Source organism: Centroberyx gerrardi, chromosome 22 (assembly GCF_048128805.1).
Source record: "Centroberyx gerrardi isolate f3 chromosome 22, fCenGer3.hap1.cur.20231027, whole genome shotgun sequence".
NCBI lineage: Eukaryota > Metazoa > Chordata > Actinopteri > Beryciformes > Berycidae > Centroberyx > Centroberyx gerrardi.
In genome coordinates this window covers 24,644,642-24,667,442 of record NC_136018.1, presented here as the reverse complement: position 1 = coordinate 24,667,442, position 22,801 = coordinate 24,644,642, and the positions used below count along the sequence as shown (strand labels likewise).

Below are 22,801 nucleotides of genomic sequence, written 5' to 3'. Positions count from 1 at the left end.
CAGTCAGTTTAAATCTATTTCTATGTTGAAACTTTGGCACTTTTATTTTGAAGCCTAAACGCCCAACCCAAAGTCTTATGAATAATTATGAGATAGCTCAGAATTATGAGATAATTATCTTATTAATTTGGAAAAACTGGGCTGTACACTCACAATTAAATTTGCCCATAGCAACTGTTTTTGGGTAACTGGGAAAGATCATATGGAATAATGTCAGTGTTTTTTTTAAACAACTCAACAAAATTTTTACTCTCAGTACATTTTAAATGAGCTACTTTCTATTTACTTTTACTTAAAGGAAAATTCCAGCGTGATTGGAGTTTTTGCTCATTTCTTGCATTCACTTATTGTTTTACATCACTGTAAATGGTTTTCCAGTTCTTTTATCACATTATGAGATTGCTATTTTTCCCACATCTTAGATGTTTTTCATTTTAAATAAACACTGTCTAAATATCACGAGATACACCCAGTAAAGAAACTGTAGCCAAACTGTAGAATCAAGCTTTATTTTCTGTTTAATTTTACAGACTATCACTGGGGGAAGTGTCTCGCTTTGGTTTGTGTGTTGGAATGGGTGCTGGAATGGGTTGTGATTGACAGCCGGTCCTAACGTAACCGCAGAGAATGTTAGCTATTGGTTGAAAGTTTTATTTTAGAGAGGAAAACCGAGAAGCAGAAATCATCTCAGTTCTCTGTGTTCCCGAATGCGCGCATTAATATGAAATGGTGACTGGAACTTCTTTCAAAATGTAAACGTTTATATTCTGATATTAAAACGCGATTGTCGCCTTCTCATTCAGTGATGGATTACCTTCACCGACTGAATTGCCATTCATCCATGCATCAATGCCATACATCATGTTGTCTACCTATAGTACCTACCTGCTACCTGATAGGTGAGACTCAGGCCATTTCCTGCCATGAAGGCATCAGATTTGAAGTGCAGGTGAATGGTTCTGCCGTAGCTGTAGAAGTCTGGTACATGATCGTCTGCTGCACAGAACTTATGAGACTGTCCATAGTCTCCCTGGATACATAGAGGAGAATTTGTCTCAGTGGGAATGAAAATTCTAATAAATAATAATAAGTTAGAGCTTGCTTTGGAGTGTTACTCTCATAACTGCACTCTAATAAAGAAATTGGGCTAAATTACCATTTACATTCCGGTCTATCCCACAAGACACAATGCAACTTGACTTTATGCAATGTTGAAATTCAGTTTGTTCATTTTCTGATGGAACTATGTATTCACTGAGGAGGTCACTGGTGACATCTGGTGGAGCTACAACTCCTGTGGACAGGTTCACCAAGTTTTGTTGATGAGAAACCAGTGGGTCTATCCAGCTGTTCTCCACCAGGTCCATCAAAGCGTACCTTCTACATTCCTGCTGCTTGTATTTACATCTGCATCTTTTGTGTATTGCCTGTGTACTCTCTTTTGTATTGTACAGTGTCCTTGTGTTCCTTGAAAGCCACTTCAAATAAAATGTATCCTTATTATTTTTACTATTCTTATTATTCCGAATTCTTATACTTATTCATATTCTTCTTCTTCTTATTATTATTATTACTATATATATTCTTACTACTACATAATGACACAATAAACAGGCACAGTGCTACTTCTGTGGAAAGGTAATCATACAGCAATCTATTCATATGGACCCTACAAACAACTTGGAACACAAAAGAGTTTGCCACTTGGGTGCTAATCATTTTTGGTCTGGCCCATGGACTAATAAGCCAGTCCCTCATCTCCAGGTAGCTGGTAGAGCAGCTCTGACTATGATAGAGGGCTTTCTAATTTTGTAACGGAGCCTCTAGACGTATGGAAGATCCTCAGCTCTTCTCAACAAGCACTGTGAACAGCTGTGAACAAGATTGCTTTTCTACCTACGTATGACTTATGTCTCAACAGAATGCAATATACAGTAGCCTACACGGTTCATTTCTGTGCTATTTTTGACTGGGGACTGATAATTTCATCATCGATACATCTGATTGATTTTATATTTAGATAATGTCAGCTTGTTAGCTAGCTAACCATAGTATCTGGACAGCTAACCATCACTGACTTGTTGTGCACTGGCTAACATATCTAGTAGCAGCTAGCATTAGTAGTGGCTAGTAGTGACTAGCTAACAGTTTGTTCAGGTTAATTGAGCTGACTCTTCTCAAGCTACATCTCACAGTGTTTTGGAGTAGAGACTAGGGCTAAAGACAAGACAGTTTACTGTGTCACACTAACCTACATTTGAAAACAACTCTACCTTATCAGACAATTCACTTTTACTTACAGTGTTACTCAACTGATCTACAGCCACACCACAATTATTGCTATTTGCTCTTTTTCTAGCCTGGCTGGATGCGTTATTCAGACATTATTTGTGCACAGACAATTCTTCACTAGATCTCAATGATGGAGCCAGATGTGGCTGCTATGAGATTTGCAAACTGTAAAAACTCTGCAGATGCAACCGCAAACCCTCTATAGTGTATGGTTTGGTATGACACACTACAGTCTGGTTTGGTACAGTGTGGCAGTCTGGTATGGTACCTAGGGTCCAGCATCCTGCCTCTGAACTCACCACAGGCCAGTCCCTCATCTCCAGGTAGTTGGTGGAGCAGCTCTGGCTGGGCTGGAGGACGAAGGTCTGGATGGACACCTTGATAGTCTCCTGGGCCGGAGCGTCCAGTATCCAGCGGCAGTTGGTGTAAGGTGGGTAGGCATTGGGGAAGAAGGGGGAGGTCAGGCTCTGGATGGTAGTGGTGGCGTTCAGAGTCCCACCGCACAGCACTGAAGGAAGGCAGACACATTGACAAATTAAGAGAATGCACAAGTATGGGCACAATTGTACAGTACAGTAGCTACATGTGAGCGTACACAGAGTCTGATTTCAAAAACTTTAATTTTTTTTTTATCTTTCATCTTTGCAGTGTAAACTTCAGTCAGAATAGAAAAGAACAGAGTAAAACAGAGTAAAGCATGAGGGAAAAAAAGGAGGAGAAGAGCTGTTAGGCTTAAATAATGCCTTTTAACCTTTATACGACCTTCAGATAAACCAGCCAGCATACATGCATACACTGTATTAGTGTCACATTATGACACTGCACATTACTGTAGAATCTGCTTGAACAAAGGAGGCAGTGATAAAATGTAGACTCAACTTATTTTGCCCAAATTGCTGCCTGCAACATAATTCTTTGCTCACTCATTTGCATATTTATTGTGTAGTTTCATCACAAATTCTATCATTTTTATTATAGATAACCTGGATGATGGTTTTAATGATAATCCAGTTAAATGTAAGACTTTTGAATGAGTGGAGATGCAGAAAATGTGTATAGTTACAATTCACAAAATCACACCCACCTGAGACATTCTGTGCAGTAACTCTATTTTTCAATATTTTTGTTTACTTTGAATGATGAATTGAAAGCAATAAAGAACACATAGAAAAACAAGTGGAGCACAGTAGACGGTATTTTACAGTCTAACGCCCTGTAGGTGGCGCTGAAACCTTGTTTCTGTATAGAGCGGAGTAAAGCAGAGTAGAATAAAGCAGAATAAATTAGAGTAAAGCAAAGTAGAGTACAGAAAAGTACAGTAGAGTAAAGTAGAGCAGAACAAAGCAGAATAAAGTAAAGTAAAACAGATCACAGAAGAGTAGAATAAAGTAGATTAAAGCAGAGTGGATGGTGTCTTTGTGTCTACAGCCCTTTAAATGGTATTGAAACCTTACTTCAGTACAGAGCAGAGTAAAACAGAGTAGGTTATAAGAGAGTAGTGGAGTAGAGGATGTCTTACAGTCTACAGCCCTGTAGGTGGCATTGAACCCCTGTCTCTGTACTGAGCTGTCAGTGACAAAGCGAACAGTCAGGAAGTTCCCAGCTGATACGAAGGAAGCAGGGACGGAGTTTCCACAGAACGTCCCGACCAGAGGGAAGTTCAGGTTGTCCCCATCATACACCTGACACAGGGAGACACAATGAAGACTTCAACAGAAAATACAGAAACCATCATACACCTGATAGAGAGACAGACGCAGTAAAGACTCATGTATGAACATTGCGTACGCACAAAAAGGTTGCGTCCACTTTTCACGCACACATCGGGATGTATAAAAATAAACTTGACGTGAGAATGTGCGTGCCGTCCCGCAAACTTTAGACCATGCATACACACTTCTATCTGGTTTTGTCAGTTGGCGACGCCAAACGGCAAAGTAGTGAAACTCCAAATGTTTCAAAATCACATTCTCACTCAATTCACTGTGCTCTGTCTATGAAGAAACCAGAATTATTTCCGCTGATACACCATAATAGTTTGATTATTTATGTGGATAACGTTTAACACTATTTATTATTTATATTTATTTGAACATTATTTTCAATTTTATGTTCCTCCAACACTGAAAATGTAATTTCTTCCTCCTTTCACAACTTTTCCTAAATATGAGGGCATTAAATAATTGTGTTTTTGTAATTCTAAAAAAGCCACTTAGGAAATAGATACAGGCACTTTTTGGACTTTTCTCTCCCTCCTCTGGCTCGCTTCAAGTAGGTGAACGACTGACCCATTGAGACACACAGTGCAATGGAAAACCTAGTGAAACTAATTTCACCTAATTTCACCACCAAGATCATCAGTAAACTGGACAGTTTTCTTTGTTTATGTGACATGGACACATCGGGGACTGTACAGTTGCCGAGGCACACAGAGATCTGTGGTGCACAGGAAGCGAGGCGCACAGAGATCCATCTCTCCTGGGAAGAAAACGCAGTGTCAGGTGGACAAATGCACTGGGAATAAGTGCTGGGACAACTGTGTGATGTCCAAATGATTTGTGTGCAGTACCTGCTCACACAAACCATCGAAGCTATGCGCTGACTGCGGGACTGAACAGTAAGAGAAGAAAGGCAACCTGTGCGTAAAAGTAAAAAAAAAAATTAAAAAAAACTTGGCACCCTGGCACATTGTCCATATTTGGAGCGGCAGAGCAGGAAACACTGAACATGGGTTAGGGTTACCTTTGAATCAGTACATTTGTGCAATATGTCACGTTGGTTTTCCGTAGGCACGTTTCTTAAGAACAAAAGCAAGAAAAATGTAAGAAAAGTTTCGTGAATGAGGCCCATTGTGCTTAAACGCGTTCGTTTCTTTGACTGGTGCTGTACATTAAAACCCATTTAATCATATTTTGTGAATGCAGACATTCTCCTACAACACTTCATCAATCCCTACCATGTGATGTAGTGCCACTTCACTTCATGTTGGATTTACCATAAACACGAGCTGCTGACTAGGAAAAACGGTTCACGTCAACCTCCTAGTGGTAATTAGAAGTAGGAAGTAGGACCATGTAGGATTTTTTTTGTCGGCTATGATATTTCCCACTTGGCGTCATGAACTGTGGACTCTGTGTCAACACAAGCAGCAAACATGGCATCAAAATTCTGAGTTAATATTCACACTAATACAATCAACTTTACTCATGAAAAATGAGCAATATCTGCTGCAGTTCATTTATGGTTGATTTTAATGTAACTTCTTTGACTTTACGATTACCATCTTGGATGTGGTCGTTCCAACGAGTTAAACACGTGAATGCTTGTAGCAACAAGATGTTGGGTTCTTCTGCTTCTTCCAATATGATGTGAACGCAGCATAACTATTCACTGTGCAATTTACTAAGACATCAGGCTGTGATGTTCAGAGAGAAAGTGGGGACAGTAATAAAATTGAATTACGCTGTGTAATTAACAAATTCTCCATGAATTCCCGATGACCTGGTGCTCCTTACCTTGACATAGTCGTAGCGGCAGGTGGAGGAGCTCTCCAGGTCGAAGGATGTGAAGCTCAGGTTGATGGCCTTGTTGACCGGCATCTCAATAACCCACAGGCAGTCCATCCTGGCTTCATAGAGCCCATCCAGGTTAGGGTCTGGAGAGCCAAACATGCCCATGGGCATGGACAGGTAGCCCCCACAGCCCTGTGCTGGACCTGCAGACAACAAAACAGTCAGCCACTGTTTCAAAACATAACTGAGCTTTCTAAAAACTGAGAGGCTGCTGCAAAAAGACTAATGGAGGTAAGGGAGAGGGGAGAGAAGACAAATATTAAGATAAGATACATTGTGCTTTCCTGGGAATGGGAAATATCAAAAATAGCTGAAAGCGTTTCATTTGTAAAAACTAGATGGTACTCAGTAGAGTGCATAGCCAATTGGATCTAAATAGATCTCTAATGCGCTTGATGTCACATCACATCATGTCTGTAATTTGGAGATATACAGGCAGCAGACCAGCAGCATTGAACTCAATCCACAGAGTCTCCCGGTGTGAAAACAAAAGCGAAACTTAACATTCCACAGTCAGTAAGGGGGATTTTTAGACAGTAACTCATCTTCGCTGCCATACAGACTTTAACGGTAGATGCCTTTAATGTTACCTTGTGGTATTTAAGTAAGTAGTGGAATTAGGTAATTTAACCGTGTCGCAACACGTGCCGTGGGTCTGTACAGTGCTTGTTTTTTTCCATGCCACATTACCAATTTGTCAGCAGATGCACACATTTTCATGAGTGGACCTGAAATGGGACATGAGATGAGCTTGTTCAAATTCTTGCCACTTTTAAGCATTTTAACCGATTATCACAACACCACCTGGCCAATCGGCACTATATTTGTTCAGTTGCCATCAGGGCTGCCCTTCTACCACTGGATCAAGTTTTGGAAAAATTTGCAGGGTGGTTATGTCTAAACCGGAAATGAGATCTCCAGTGCCTCCATGTTGTTTGATTGGGAAAATAATGGAGGGTTTGCCTCTTCTTATGTCTGCTGATAGGCCACAAAGTTTGATGGTGTTACGTGAATTTGTTCAGAAGTTATATGCCTTTTTATGGGAAGCCACACCCACTGCCACACCCCCCTTTGGCCAATCGCTGTGAAAAGTTAATCAGTTCTTCCTTGCCCCATGACCAAACTTTCCACAAAGTTTCATGCAAATCCGTGCATAACTTTTGGAGTTATCCTGTGAACAGACAGACAAACAGACAGACAGACAGACAGAATGGGGTGAAAACATAACCCCGAGGTAATGAAACAAATGTTCAAAATGAACATTTTCACTACAGCTGTAAATTGAACATATGTGACAAGCTGTATAGTTTCTTTTACACCCAGACACTTTCTGTACACATGTACGGCATTCTGTAGACCTGCTAATGTGGGTATGATGCACATTTCCCACATTACATACAGTATATTTAATGTAAAATTAGGGTTCAAGCCCTGAAGGGGCAGAACCCCCCTCCCCACCCCCCCCCCCACCCCCCAATAAGTTGCAACAATATGATTTCTATATGATTGGAGTGTACAGTACATCAAAATATCCAGTCACAATTGGTCTTATGACTTGACCATGTGAAATGTTTAACTTGATCAGCCTTCATTAAACTAATGAATACTGTCAATTCTCTGAAGATGATGTTTGTAAAGTCATGATGAAATTGATTAATGTGGAGGTTTATTAGAGTTCTAAAAGATTTCGATGACTGAGAGATGATGACAGCAATTGTAAAAAGCAAAAAAAGCTGCTGTGTTGAAACAACATTGTCATTTTAGGCGAAAGATATGTGTAAATTCAAAACTTACCATGTGATTACTGCAATTTGAGCACTCGTAGCATACCTTTTATGTAATTTTGATTGCATTTTTTCTTATGTATTTTGTTCTGTCACATTTTCTGTCACATTTTTTCTTGTTTGTCATTGATGCTTTTAAACCTGCAATAAGCGATTTCAGACCCTGTAACCAATCCTGAAACTAACGTGTGCTACGTGGAGATTTCAGTGAGACATAATGATATAAACAAATAGCCACACAGCAGCAGCTGTGTTGTTGTTTTCACCTCTTTCCTAAAGCTTATTGTCAAAATCGGCCCAAGTAATGGCAAATCGATGAAGCGAGCGAGTGAACGTTTTCAACTAGTAAACTTTCTACCTACCTCTTCACTTGTCATTGTGGGACACGTAACCTTCAGCGGGAGAAAATTCTGGCAAAGCAAGACTGGTAACCGGCGATATTTCTCTGTAGCTACATTTATTTTAGCCATTAGTCTTTATGCCCGGTTTGTCCTTAAGGGCTTCCATCGCCTAGTAGCTTTGCTGTGTGTTTACAAATGTGTTGCGGTTTCTGTCACCCTCTAGTGGTCAGAAAAAAACACTTAGTCTAGCTTTAATGTAAAAATCCAGCTATCGTTGACGCCACCTTACAGGATTTCTGGATGATTGAGTCCTCAAAATTCAAACAGTTACCTCTCACTGCCATTTGGAGCTGATAACATATGAAAATAGCCTAATGCATCTTTAAATAAGCAGTTTTGATAAAGATCTCCTCGATTATCATTATAACGCCCACCTACCCAGTGTCTCGCTGTAGGTGGCCCTCCAGCCAATCCCATTCACTGAGGCATCCGTCCTGAAGACGATGAAAAGCTGATTGGTGGAGGAGCGAAGGTTGGGTGGGAGCACTGTACCACAGAACTTCCCAAGCAATGGTGCCAAGGTGTCCTGTCCATCATATACTGCCACGTAGTCATAACGACAGGAGGAGGATGCCTCCAGGTGGAAGGTGTTGAACCTGTGGAGAGAGAGACACACAAAAAAAGTAACAAAAGTAACATAAGATATAAAGGGGTTGAGAATATGGTGTAAATAGCTTTTGAACAACTTTTTCTGGTGTTTACTAAGCTCCATGTTCTTTTCCAGCAATATCCTGCTTCACATTCACACAGTTACAGAATACTGTGAGCTGTCCAGTACAACTACAGTCTTCTACTAAGTTTTTATTGAGATTTTTACAGCCAGTAACATTTATAGGAGCTTTTTTATTAAAAGCTATGATCCAAATAAATTTTCTATTCCCCAGTTCAGTCAAGTAGTCCAGTAAGTCCAGTCCAGTCCAGTCAGTTTAGTCTTACTTGAGGTCTACCACTCTGTTTGGTTGGACCATGATGTGGTAGGTACAGTTGATGTTGTGGTGGTAGTTGGTCATAGAGAGCGCCGGACTGCTCACCGTACCCGCTGTGCTGTTGAAGAAACCACCGCACGCTGTGGACACACAGACACACACACACACACACACACACACACACACACACACACACACAGTATATCATTAGACAAGAGGTCCCATTTACAAATTCCCAATACTTGCTAGCTTGTCTGACTGACTCACTGCAGTATTGTAACTCACGTCATTGGGTTTCTGTGTGTGGAGACATCTGTTGAAGGTGCTCTTTAGTGTGGGGATGCTGCTTAAATGAAAGAGGAAGGAATTCCAAGGCACTTTTCAAGCAAAAAATTAAAAAGTCGCTATTGCATGGCTAGTTCAAAAGAACATATAAAGAGGTCATCTGTGAGATTCTTGTTTTTTTAGCCCCCCGACAGCAGGGGTTCTATGGATCGCTTTGTCGGTCGTTCTGTTCACCATTTGATGGTCACGTGAGTGAAAGCGTGCCGCAGGGAGTAAGATTGCAGACTCTTAATTGGGAAACCCAAGTTCGATTCCCGGCAGGAACGCTTCCACAAAACTGTTTGACTGGTTTTTGATTTTGTCACCATCTATGGTGCTAAGCGGTCATTGTTGTTGTGTTTTTGCACTGCACTTCCCAGAGATCACTTGTCAAATTGTCTGTTGATGAAGTTTGACTTTCTGTACATAACACTCTGTTTTGGTATGTTCAGCTGCTCATGCAAATTATCCAGTTCTTCCTCTATATATTCCAAACAAACCACATTAAACGCATCACCTCCTGTGCACTGGAGGATTTTTCCCAAGAAAAACCTACCAGACACTGGGTGTTTAGAACAGCAGCTGTAAATCATCAACTGGCTATAGGCAGGGGTTGAATTGGGCCAGAACGATCCGGGTAGCAAGAGAGTAGTTAAGCTGCTGTGTTGCTGTGTTGGCTGCTAAATAAAAGCTCTGTTGGCAACTATACTTGCTGTGCACAATTGGTTCCTGCCAGAGTCATCACAATATGTTTACCCACTAACTCCGCAGTCAGGTAGGGTATAGGGCGTCATCCCATATTGAGTCAAAAGTTTTTCATGTCATGGAAATGTCTTCCATTTGTTCAAATCCTTGCACAAATAGGATGTGGAGGGTATGGATGTGGTCTGTTATGTGAAAATGTATTAAAAATCTGAAAAAAATTGAAATTTGCTGAGAAATGTTTGGTAGTTGAAAACTACTGGTCACGTCTTTTATTGATTATACTACAAAATCCTCACTCTCTTTCTCTCTCTACCCCCCTACCCATCAGGCCACTCTGTCAAATCCCCTCTGATTGTTAGAAAGCTTAGTGTCCTGCCATTCTTCACATTCCCCCCAGCTGTTGTGAATGGAGTGCTCCACACATTCCCCCCAGGATGGAGTAAACAACCTCTAGACAGGCCAGACCGTGACTGTGTGTGTGTGTGTGTGAGTGTGTGTGTGTGTGGGGGGGGGATTATCTGATTTCTGACATTTTTATTAGCAATTTTAATATTGAGGAAATTCTCTGATATGATTCCCTGTATCTGATATGAGTATCCGTGACATAGAAATGAATATTCCTCTAAATATTCCTCTAAGTGTATATACTGTATATGTGTGTGTGTGTGTGTGTGTGTGTGTGTGTGCACGCGTGTGCGCATTTATGGTGGCATATTCATATCCTAACCCTAAACCTAACCCCTGTTGGCCTATGTAGCCTACAATGCAGGGATATTTTATGTTATAATAACAAAGTGGGGTATTTACTTTTGTTTAATTTAGTTATACTGGACTTCGATTTTCAGTGAAAAAAGTTTTCATTCAGGCAAAATTAAGATTTTTTAAACCTTAAATCTTGATTGATTTCATTACATTATTTGCCAAGATGCTCACAGCTAGTAAGCATGGAACTAGCACTACTTGTTTATTACAGCTGACTGTTTGTTGATGGCTTTAATTTGTTCTTTAGAATATAGTAATCGTTCCTTCTTCTTACTTACGTATGGTGCGATACTCGGCCATGAAGCCACTGTCGGTGATGACAGAGTCAGAATAGAAGTGGAGCATCATGGGGCCGAAGGTGGAATAGGGCCCGGGGATGCTGGTACCACACAGCGTGGCGATAGGAGGGCCGCTAGGAGCCAGGCCTCTGTAGACCTTCAGCCCGTCATACAGACAGGTGGAGTGGGCTAGGAAACACACATACACACACACAGGTTAAAGCCATATACTGTATATCCCACTAAAACTGATCCTCGCTTGTCAAACAATGTACAGTTCAGAAAATGCATTTAGTTTTTAGCATCATGCAGTTTTATGTACATGTGCTAAAAAGAAGCTCAGCATTCTGTTTCTGCCTTTTCTTCTATAGGCATGGAGAAGGTCTCTCTTGGCCCAAGAGGAGGTAATTTATATTTCTTTAGAAAACAAAAAGTCATTTGGATTTTTTAGTATAGGCCAAATAGAATGAATGAAGAATTACATTTTTATAGATTTCCTTTAGATGTTTTAATATGCCCTGAGGTGGCCATTTGTGATGCCATTGAATATATTTACTGCTGACTATGCATGCAGCCCTGTAACCCTGAAGAAGGCTATTGCTGAAAAACATTGGTTTCCAATATAAAGCTTAGTCAATTGTTCACACCTCCCAGGTTCATGAACCTTTAAACAGGTTCATGAACCTGGGAGGCGTGGCAACGTTGCATCATAGTTTTTTTTGCCCCATGATATGAGCTTTGACAGGTTGCCATTTCTAACCCTCTTTTACCTTCGAGCTGGAAGGTCTTGAAGGTGAGGACGATGACGGTGCTTTCTCCAGCGTCTATGGTGTAGTTGCAGTTGGAGCGATCAGGGTAGTCGGCTGGGTAGTTTGGAGAAACCACACGACCACTGGGAGCAGTGAAGTTAGCACCACACCCTGACACGGAAGACAGAGCCAGTCATATTATGGTACAGCAATAACACCCTGTGGGGCTTTCTTTACTGTGTTAATTGGTGCTTTGCTACCTCATACCTCGCTGCATCACTTATGGCTTTTACACAATGGCTCCCAATGCATTGTCTGAGAGGTTTTCTTCACAATAGTATAAAAACAAAAGAATAAAATATAGCCACTAGCAGTCATAAAAGCGTGCAGCAGCTGCATTTGTAGGTTTATATTTTAGACAAGGCTGGCTGCTAGTTTGGGCTCTTGTGCAGAACAGTATAGCCGTTTGTATACTTAAAGTTGTTGGCATATACTACAACAACTTAGAGAAGTAGTCATAGAGCCTGCACACTATAAACTCCATTCAATTTTCAAGACAATGTTTCAATCTGACTTCATAATTTCCACTAGGTAGCAGTGTATTAAAGATTCCTTTCACATGGGCCTTCATCCTCAGATCATTTCACACTTGTAGCACATATGTATGATTGTTAATGAATTTTTGAAATGTTCAAATTTGGACGTTTGCTGTAGCAGCCATAGGGCGATCGGCTCCAAATTTTAGAGGGCATGGTTTGGTATGGGTATTGACCTGTGTACAAGGTTTTGAACATTTTTAAGCCTGGGAAGTTAGATTATTTATGAAGAATAAGATAAAGATAGCCGCAAGCGGCAATTATTGGGGTCCAAGCACACTTAACGGGCAGACAAAACATTACGGAAGGCAAACAAGGTAGACAGACAGACAAGTTTCGTGAAGATTGGACATGCAGCTGATTAGTTATGGCTAATTTTATGTTCTTGTGTCTTTTGTTAAGTTTCAATGTTTTAATTGCAGCCATATTGATCATTGCACATTTTTCAAGTTATTCACGTTTAAAGTTTTTATTGGAAAATATGTCTCTCGTTCGTGGCAGTTTATGACTTCAAAAATGACAGGCTTGGATTTAAACCTACAGTCTTCAGCATGACAGGCAGATCTTTTACTTACTAACCCAAACTCCTCCGTACGGTTTCATCAGGAAAAAATAACTAATGGGAGAAGTATTGTGATACTGCAATCTATGCTAACCACTTTATGGAACATTAGAGTGCATCAATACTAAATCACATGGGGCAGAAAATTGCCGCTGCACTGCTCTCTATGGGTTGAAACTTTCAAGCATGTTGCACATCTGGCCACATCCCAATCAGTGATGTCAAATCAGATATTTTGCCTTTGACAGACGATGCTTTGACATCATTGATTTGGGTGTGGTCAGAAGTGCAACTTTTCTACCCTATGCGATCTAGTGTTGATTTACTCTTTAAAATGGACAATCATTTTCATCATCCTGATAGCATTTATTGTTCTTTGTTAGTTGGCCATTCATGATTTACTGACGGTAAGTCAGGGATTTGAACTCACAATCATGTGCTTTTCAGACCTGTGCCTTAACCACTAGGCCAACTACTTTGGTGTGCCAGAGTGGGGCAACTATGTAATTGAACTACATGGCAGTTTGTTTAATCATCATGAAAGTTGGTAGATATGTTAATCTAAGTTGTTTAACACATATATGTTTCATTAAAAACAGTCATTAAAAACAGTCAAAAGGTGGCACCACAGTTGTTTTTAGCAAATTCCCTGAGCTTGTGAAAGATAGCACTCTGAAACTCATCACGCATCCAACAGGCACGATTCAACACCAAATAATTGAATATGACCGTGACTGGTCAAAAGGTGGCATTATAATTGCTTCCAAAATCAAAAAGGCAATAATGGATAAAATGGGCACAAAATCTTAACACTTTGGCCTAGAGAGCTGCAATTTTAGGACATTTAAAATCGTTCGTACACTGGAACCTACCACGTAGGACAGGATGTTACCAGCTTGAACAAGCCTCATACTGTGGAGTCCTGGTTTCGCTACACAGCAATTCTGGTTGCCCCCTGTTAACCAGTTAACACTGTTAGCTGGTGGTTAACATTGTTGCCTCCCTAGAAGGAGGTCCTGGGCTCAAATCCTCGCCCATTCTTTGCCCATGTTTATTGTTAACTGCATTGTAATCCCAATGTTGGATGCATATAAATTATATTTATATTCTGTCACTACTGAAACTTTCATTTTGGAACATATGAAAAAAAATGTCAATTTGGGCTTGAAACCTTCCAATCGCTGCTTGCAGCTATATTATCAATGTGAATCTGCTTGTCAATTGACATTCTTTCCAGCCTTAGTTTGTGACCCATACACACACGTCCAGATGTATTCTGTGATTTATTTTTTATTTTATTTTTTCCAAGGTGTGCTTGATATTGTGATATTTTGTATAATTCTTCTGTATGATATGAAAATATTGGACAATTACTTTCACCAAGACTGGTTTCATCACAAGCCTAATAGTGATGTTTAAAGTCGCACCATTTCCCATTGACTGTAACTATGAAATTCAAAGTTTTGCCAAAAATGATATTGCTGAGATTAATTTCTGAAATGGAACACAAATCATCTACAAACCTTGGGCATTAGGTCAATGTAGCATGCATGGCTAATTTGTAATGAATTTTTGAAGATGGAGGAAAAAAACACATTTTGGAGGAAAAAAACACATATCCAAAATTATTGTGTTTCATATTTGAATAGTGTTACATTCAGTATGGTCAGTCAGTATGGTCTTATATGTAACCCTAAACCCAACCTGAAGCTGACTTAGCTGTCCCATTCTTACTGGTGCTGAAGGAGGCTGAGAAGCCCCTGCCGGTGGCTCCGGTGGCCTGGAATCGGGTGGTGATGATGTTGAATGGAGCGATGATGGGACCCGGAGCCACTGAGCCACAACCCGTCGCCAGCAGAGCCTCACCAGCCTGGGTCTGACCTGACCACAGCTGCATAGAAATACACAAAGAGATACTGAGACTTCTGCCAAATGAACCATCTAAGCAACTTCACGCGTTGCCTGCTCCAAATCGCAGAATTTTGAGGAATTCAATACCCAGAAATCCTGTGGGGTGACATCCATCCGTAAACTGTAACAAGCCTGTCTCTATACCGAAGGATACCAAAAGGACAAGTGAGACAAAAAATAGAACCTTGTTGAGCCCAGCTTTCTCTGGATGGAGCAGTCGCTCACTGCTGTTCAGGAGACACTTTGGACTTCATTCTTAAATTTTGATTCGTCACTTTCTGTGTGGAGAAGATTTCCTGACAGCGTCCATACCGACACCAGAATTTAATTTTAGCAAATAGGGTGAATCTATGTTGTCTCAATTATGTCCTTAAAATGTCCTTAATGTTTAAGCGAATAACTGCAGACCTGTCAACAGTGCTGTCCTAAGCTAATGTTGGCTAAAGTGCAGCAGTAGTAACAGTAACGTTCCAATTTCCATTGCCTGGTGTGACGATAACAAAGCAAAGGCACTCTTTGTTTCTTCTTGAGCTGACAAACAGATCATTAGAATCATTAGAATAATCGATAATCAGAACAATCGTTTGTTGCAGCCCAGTGCTGGTACCTTAACGTAGCTGTCCTGGCAGGTCCCGCTGCCGTCTGGGATCTGGAAGTCGCTGCTGAAGCTCATCTCCAAGTGATTTCCCTCGTGAGCGATGATCTGCCAGGAACACTCCACATTGGCCGGGAAGTTCTGAGGATAGTTTGGAGACTTGATGGTTCCTGTGTCAGCATGCAACACCCCTCCACAGCCTGGATGCATGGTGGGAAACAGAAATAAATGGCGGATTAATGTTGAAGAAACTCTATCAGTCTTGCACCTAATATGTATATATATATCGATGTGCATGTATGCATATTAGGGGATTACTCAAAGGCAATTACCTCATCCAAGTAAACCTTTGCATTCCCTTTTACCCCCTTTTGTACTACTTTTTTGTACTACTATTTTCTATACTAATTTTGTACTATCTTTATATGTATTTGACATATTTGCTCAAGGTAGGCCACTTTGTATAGATAGGAGTTTTATACTTTATCTCCTGTTATACTAACCGATTTGTATTTATGTGATAAATGCTGGCCTTTTTATTGATTTACTAATTTGATAAATGCTGATTTGTTGATGTAATGTGTATGCTGATAGGCTAATTTGCTATGTTGACTGACAATCGTCTTGCACCTGCTGTCAATGACGACCAAGTAGCCTTATATACAGTATATTTACCTAATATGTACAGTATATAAAATGTATGCGTATGTATGTATGCAATTAGTGTTTGAAATTGGAATGAGTGTTTGCACCAGACAACCAGGACAAAGTCTTGGTCCATGTAAACATGCTGGGTGATTTAGAGTGATTCTAATTCTGACTCTCTATTGCAATAAAGTATTTCAATAATACATACAGCAAACGGATGTAAGATCAATGATCACTGATCAATGATCCACTGGTTCTGGTGTGATGTATGATCATCATTCCAGTGTATGATGAGCATACATATCATCTACCATTTCCACTCAACTACACAACACTCTACACACATCATTTGGCTTAGCGCCTTGCAAGTCTGCATACAGATATCCACAATTCTGTATTCTAAGACATTCAGTATTCTTAGTACTGTTAAGTACTTCTCAGGTAGTTATGCTGTCGTCCCTTTCATTACTTATCTGATTGCTGATTCATGTCTTCCTTTGCTTAAGTCCTGTAATTGTGTCTGTTTAGTTGTTGGTCTAGTTATTCTTGTGTGCTCATATAATCACATCTACATATTGCTGCTCATTCACCACAATTCAGCGGTAGATCTACCTCCTACCTACTTGTCATTGCTTAATTATTGAGTGTACCTTAGTTAATAAATATACTCTTTTACATAAAGTCATCTCCTCTGTTCATTGTATGGATTTAAATTCAAGCAAGTTTGGAATTCAGTTCCTGTTTCAGTTCCTTCAGATGAGGCCTATTGATTCTGTCTGACATCCGGTGCACCATTGTTTAATTCTCATTAAAGTTATTCCTAAATTGTTTATTGATATCAGACACTATCAATAACTGCTCACACTACACACACCACAGCGGAGCCGAAATGCACACAGCCAGAGGCAGACACTGGCCTGACTGATTTCACTAAACGGGACCAAAAAAAACATTTGCCTCAGTTAGTCTTCATGATAAATCACTGGCATCATGGGCATCCTTTACAATACAGGTAGGAATAGATTTTGAGACATGGGCCAAATATGAACTGAAAATCAAGAGTTACAAGAGTTAGCTAGTTCAGCCTGCTTGGAGTCTAAGATGAAACCAGAAATGCTAGTGCTAGAAAAAACTGCTAGAAACTGATTTCAATTAGAATTCCAGCCAGGCATGATCAATGGGTTGATTTGAACCCACCTGAAGAGTCAGCAGACCAGGAGGCCACAAAGCCTCCTCTGGACACACTGTGGTCAGCCAGGAAGACCACTGCAAGCTTGTTGGATCCTGACTTGATGGTTGCTGGGGAGGTGGTCCCGCAGTACTGGCCAATGACAGGCGAGCCGGGGGATCCGCCGTTAAAGATGGTGACAGAGTCCCAGCCACATGTGCTGTGGGGCTCCAGGTTGAAGTAGCTGAAGGTAAGCTGCAGACAGACAGGATGGGCAGCAGGGAGGTGAATATGGCTTGTGACCAGAAGGTCCCGGATTCGAATCCCCAGATTGGCTCGTAAAATTTGGACAGGCAAAATGAACACACTCACCTCTCCCTCAACAACTACCATGAAGGTACCCTTCAGCAAGGCACTTATTCCTGTTTCAGTAAAGCTGTTCAATAGACACCAGCACAAGACTGAGGTTGTACTGAGCAGATCCCAGTGGTCACCAGTATAAGACTGTGGTTACACTGGGCAGCTCCCAGTAGCCTACAGTATAAGACTGTGGTTGTACTGGGCAACTCCCATGGTGAATGTGTGTATGCAATGTAAACATGCCACACACTGCAACCACCAACTCAGGCCACTGCTGTGAATAGCAGTGTGTTCTTGGTCAACTTCAGCTAACTGCACAAAGTTAATCAAAAAGAAAGTACACTCTAGAAATACAGAGGTATCAATATCATAATACAACCCAATGGCTGTGTAATTCTACATTCTACTATGTTGGAGAGAAGATATGAGTTGTAGAAAAAGACAGTGTTTTGATTGAAAGCAACATACAGCTTGCCAACTCCATTTTCAATATGCAAACACTACACTACTTTCTCTCAACACTTTCAGACATTCAACCAGGCCATGTATTGTACTCATGCAGACTCACAGTAATGGTGTGGCCCTCAGGGGCCTCTAGCAGCCAGGCACAGCGGCTGGGACTGGGGTAGATGTTGGGGTAGTTAGGACTGGATATCACCCCTCCCTCTCCGGTCTGCCAACCTCCACACTCTGGACAGAGAAAGAATGATCTGTATAAGGACTGGGGTGATAACACTGCTAGATCAGACTTTTAAGTGCAAAAATCCTCACATATTTAGGTTGAGTACCCCACATAAGAGACTGATATCGCAAGTTTATGAAGGTTTCTATGTCGGCCTCACCAGAGAACAAGTACTTGGCCTTGAATCCCAGGTCTCCCTGGGTGTGGTCGGTCTGGAAGTGGACCCAGAGCTCCGGGGTAAAGACCACGATGGGCACTCTGGGTGTGGTCTGCCCACAAAACTTGGCCAGCAACTCCCCATCTGAGTTACCTGAGGGAGAAAAAGTCCTCACTTTTTCTTTTGTTTAAAATCTCTTCCATTTTTCTGAGGTATTTTCTCATTCTTTCCTCATTATTATGATTAAGAACATATAACAAGAAAAGATCACATAACGAGAAATGATCTCCATAACAACAACAGATCACAAGATCAAAAATCCTAATGAGAGAAGATTTTGTTATTAAGAGAATACCTAAACTTCTATAACCTCCCATCGCAGATGATTGGTTGAATTAGACCCATGACACCTCCAGAAGGACAAACAGAAAGTTCTGGCATCCCAGACCCTCCCTCTACCCAAAAACACTGGCTCTCTTTTTGTGGGACTTACCCAGGCGGAACTGGAGGTAGTCAGACTGGCATGTCTGGTGGTTCTCCAGGTGAAAGTCTTCGATCAGCACCACAATGGATGAGTTGATGTGCTGTGGGTTCTGGATCAGCCACTCACAGTTTAGGTTGTTGCTGTAGTTGGACACCAGGTAGCCAGGAGAGGTGAAGTTCCCCCCAGCCAGGCTGTTCAGGACTCCACCACACTCTATCCAGAGGCAACATAGAGATTTAGAACCAAACTGAAGGGGAATCTACTCAGACAGCACAAAATATAAGGACGTCCCTTATGGATGTATTCCTCTATTGATCCCTGTAAGGACTTAAGGGGGTCGCACACAGGACGAGAAGCGCCGCGTCGCGCAGCGTAGCAGATAGGACAAGGCGCAGGTATACCACATAGGAAGCATCACACACAGAGTGCCAGTAGACGTTAATATGTAAAATAGATTAACGTTATAACGTTACAATTTACCGGTACATCCTGTTACTCCCACAATCTGCCTCCTAGCTGCCGACTTTCATTGGTTATCCTTAAATAATCTGTGATTGATGGCATATAATTCCGGATATACTTCACTGATTAACCGTTCATCATCCATCTTTCGTTTTTTTGTTTTTTTTTTAGGGCCAAGTGAATGAATGGATATACTGGATAGCCTACATTTATTTGATTTACTAGGCAATGTTTTTTTTGATGGAAAACAAATGTCAGCTGACAAAATAAAAACAAGTTCTTGTTTTTAAAATATTAGATGGCTTGCTACTTCTGTTCACAATGATACATTTCAAGCCGCATATCTAATATTGATTTATGGGTCTTGTTCTGGGTTTAGTAGCAATAGTGGAAAACATGAGTGGCGCTGAGTGGCGCTCCAAGACTCCTGAGCAGCGCTGGAAGTCGTGGCTGGGCGCCGGCGTGCGGTGTGTGCACCTTCATTGTAAACACTGGTTTCGAATTTTTTGGACGCTGTATGTCGTCCGCCAGACACATTCAGTGTGCGACCCCCTGTACTCTTTTATCTTGCCCACCTCCACAAGGAGGCCTTCTCACTACACCACCCTTATGTCTCAAAAAGTTTGTTTTTTCCCACGGCGCAGCAGAGGGCATCACAAGTCAAATTCAGGTCAGGCAGGCAGTCAGTCAAGTAACGCTTAGCGAGATGATGCGCTTCGTCAGATGGCCTCTAGAGGGCGTTTTTGACTGTGAGATGCAGTGTTTCCCATTCAGAGGCACAAAATCAAAAGTTGGTCACGGTGTAGAAATTGGATCTAAATTGATCTCTAATACGCCTGATGTCCGCATCACGTCATGTCTGTAATTTGGAGATGTACAGACAGCAGACCAGCAGCACTGAACTCAATCCACAGAGCCTCCCGGTGTGAAAACAAAAGTGAAATTTAACATTCCACAGTTAGTAACAGGGATTTGCAGACAGTAACTCCTCTTCGCTGCCCTACAAACTTATGGTAGGTGACGTCATCTTGTGGTATTTAAGTAACATTAGTGGAATTAGGTCATTTGACCGTGTTGCAGTGCTTCAGTGCATAGAATTGAACACACGCGCTGTGGGTCTGTACAGGATCTGTGCTTGTTCTCTTTTTATATTAGTTTCTGTTTTCTAAATCAAGTATCTCCTTGATTCTTTGAATGTTTTACATTTTCATTTTATATGTGCAAAGAAATAAACTAAATTATTATCACCTATTAAATTCACTTCAATCACAAAGGGAAGGTAAAGATGAGGGGGATGAGACGGGGTAAAGAGTGATGTAATGTCCTAGATTTTATATTACATTACAGCATTCAAAACTGCTTAGTGGTTTGTTTGCAGATTTCCCTCCGCGCTTGTTGTTCAGCGATCGTTCACAGCTTCACTCGAATGTATATTATAACTGTAACTGATGTTTGTATTCCCTGTCTGTTGTGTTTTATTTCTATTTAAACTGTAACTGGTGTGCTGTCTTGGCCAGGTCTCCCTCGGAAAAGAGATTTCAATCTCAAGGGACTTCCTGGTTAAATAAAGGTTAAATAAATGTAAACAAGACACACATGTTTTACGGCCGTTCACTTAGCACTAACCAGTTGGTTTATGGGCAGTCATAATGTTGTGAATTAAGTTTTTAAAATCCAATTATTGAGTTATTTCTATTGCTGCAAAATCGTTGAAGAATAAATTGTGATGCATAAGAATCCATTCACCTCAAGATGAAATACAGTTTGATTGCACTGTTGGTATTGCGCTATTTACGCAGTAGTGTTAAATATTGGTTAATTACTTAATATGGTTTAGTTAAGTTAAATGGAGGTATAGTTTGATTGCACTGTTGGTTTTGCATTATTTATGCAGTCGCGTTAAATATTATTAATGGAGGGAGGGAGGTTGCTCTCTCTCTCTCTCTCTCTCTCTCTCTCTCTCTCTCTCTCTCTCTCTCTCTCTCTTTCCATCCATTTCACTCCATGCTCCCTCACTCCCCTCCATCTCTGGAATGTAGCATTGTCTCTGTCCAGGACAGCATCTAACCTGCAGGCTCGTTAGAGGAGTAGGAAGCCATGAAGCCGCCGTTGGAGACAGAGGCGTCAGTGCGGAACACGACTGTCATGGTGTTGCCGGAGGAGCGGACCTGGGTGCCCGCTGGCACTGTGCCGCAGAACCGCTGCAGTCGAGGAGCATCGTCCGCCAACCCGTTCAACACCTAGGAAACACACAGGTTAGCAGGGAGACAGGTGGATACTGGCTCTGTAGCAAAGCATAAACCCTGCCAGGGTTAGAGGCTCAATTCCCTGTGACGATCAATGGGTAGAGCGAGGCATTAACAATGTCAGGATTATGGGTTCCATTCCCAGTGGAGCCACCCATGCTATAAATTTATTTACAACTGTGGTGTATGTACTGTTTGGGGTACTGCAAGGGGCTTTGGATAAAACCCTGCAAGAAATGACAGATCCACCAAATCAATAAGGGACAGAGAAAGGGAGAAAGGCATGAATGGAACAAGGGAAGGATCTAACCTATTCCAGCAGCCTGTTGCACTAACTGAATGTGCGTTGGATCATATGGTGTAGGGTATAAAGTCTACACTATACGTTACGTTGAAACTAGTTAGTTTGACATTACAGCTGCGTTGCACCATAGAGACTTAAGGTATAGCTAGTAAATATAAACTAACTTACGCCCAACTTACGCCTTAATGGAGACAAGAACAATATTGTCAAGTGGCGTAACCGTGGTAACAGTGTAAAAGCTACGTCATTAGACCTAACGCAATTACCCCTATCACTAATAGAGTGGAAATGGACTAAAAGTGGGCTATGACCAAACCGAGACAAACAGATTCTTTGGTACATGAAAAAAATAAAGCATTATCTTGTACATATGGACTTCTCTGGTGCATATTTTTGATATTTACAGATGCATTTGCAATTTAAATATGTAATAATGTATTTACTGCTTGGTCTAAAACAGGTCTATACATAGCCAAGAGTGATCATGGGCTATATGAGAGTTAAAGCATAGATGCAACATTGAAATCTCATTAAGTGCTCAGTGGGATGAGTACAGTTGCCTGACTGAAGCCACAGACTGAAATACCACTATGTCTTCTCACAGCGGTATTAACTTTATGAAATTATCAAATATTATCACAAATTACATGCTTGTTTTATTGTTAGCTTGCTAAAATTTTTGTTTGGTTCTTCATCAGTTCAGTGATTTAATTTCATGTTGCTAATGTAAACTGCTCTGTATTTGTTCCTCAGGGTCAAAGTTTTCCTACATTTGAACTTAAAGAGTAACTAAACCACCACCTGTTGTACTCTATAGAAGGTGACATCACCTG

The 22,801-nt window shown here is 41.0% G+C and overlaps 1 protein-coding gene across 1 annotated transcript in view; it reads right to left on the bottom strand.

Annotated features, from left to right (window-relative positions):
- cubn (cubilin (intrinsic factor-cobalamin receptor)) overlaps positions 1 to 22,801 on the bottom strand; it is a 110,181-nt gene that overhangs the window by 8,580 nt on the left and 78,800 nt on the right. The window contains exons 49-63 of the mRNA XM_078291476.1: positions 21,487 to 21,658; positions 18,966 to 19,169; positions 18,476 to 18,625; positions 18,202 to 18,323; positions 17,303 to 17,528; positions 15,470 to 15,657; positions 14,686 to 14,842; positions 11,815 to 11,964; positions 11,045 to 11,233; positions 8,986 to 9,115; positions 8,428 to 8,645; positions 5,808 to 6,007; positions 3,812 to 3,974; positions 2,592 to 2,800; positions 886 to 1,030 (exon numbers count right to left, since the gene is read on the bottom strand). Coding sequence (XP_078147602.1) covers positions 886 to 1,030; positions 2,592 to 2,800; positions 3,812 to 3,974; positions 5,808 to 6,007; positions 8,428 to 8,645; positions 8,986 to 9,115; positions 11,045 to 11,233; positions 11,815 to 11,964; positions 14,686 to 14,842; positions 15,470 to 15,657; positions 17,303 to 17,528; positions 18,202 to 18,323; positions 18,476 to 18,625; positions 18,966 to 19,169; positions 21,487 to 21,658 — 2,623 coding nt within the window. The remainder of the gene's footprint in view (positions 1 to 885; positions 1,031 to 2,591; positions 2,801 to 3,811; positions 3,975 to 5,807; positions 6,008 to 8,427; positions 8,646 to 8,985; positions 9,116 to 11,044; positions 11,234 to 11,814; positions 11,965 to 14,685; positions 14,843 to 15,469; positions 15,658 to 17,302; positions 17,529 to 18,201; positions 18,324 to 18,475; positions 18,626 to 18,965; positions 19,170 to 21,486; positions 21,659 to 22,801) is intronic.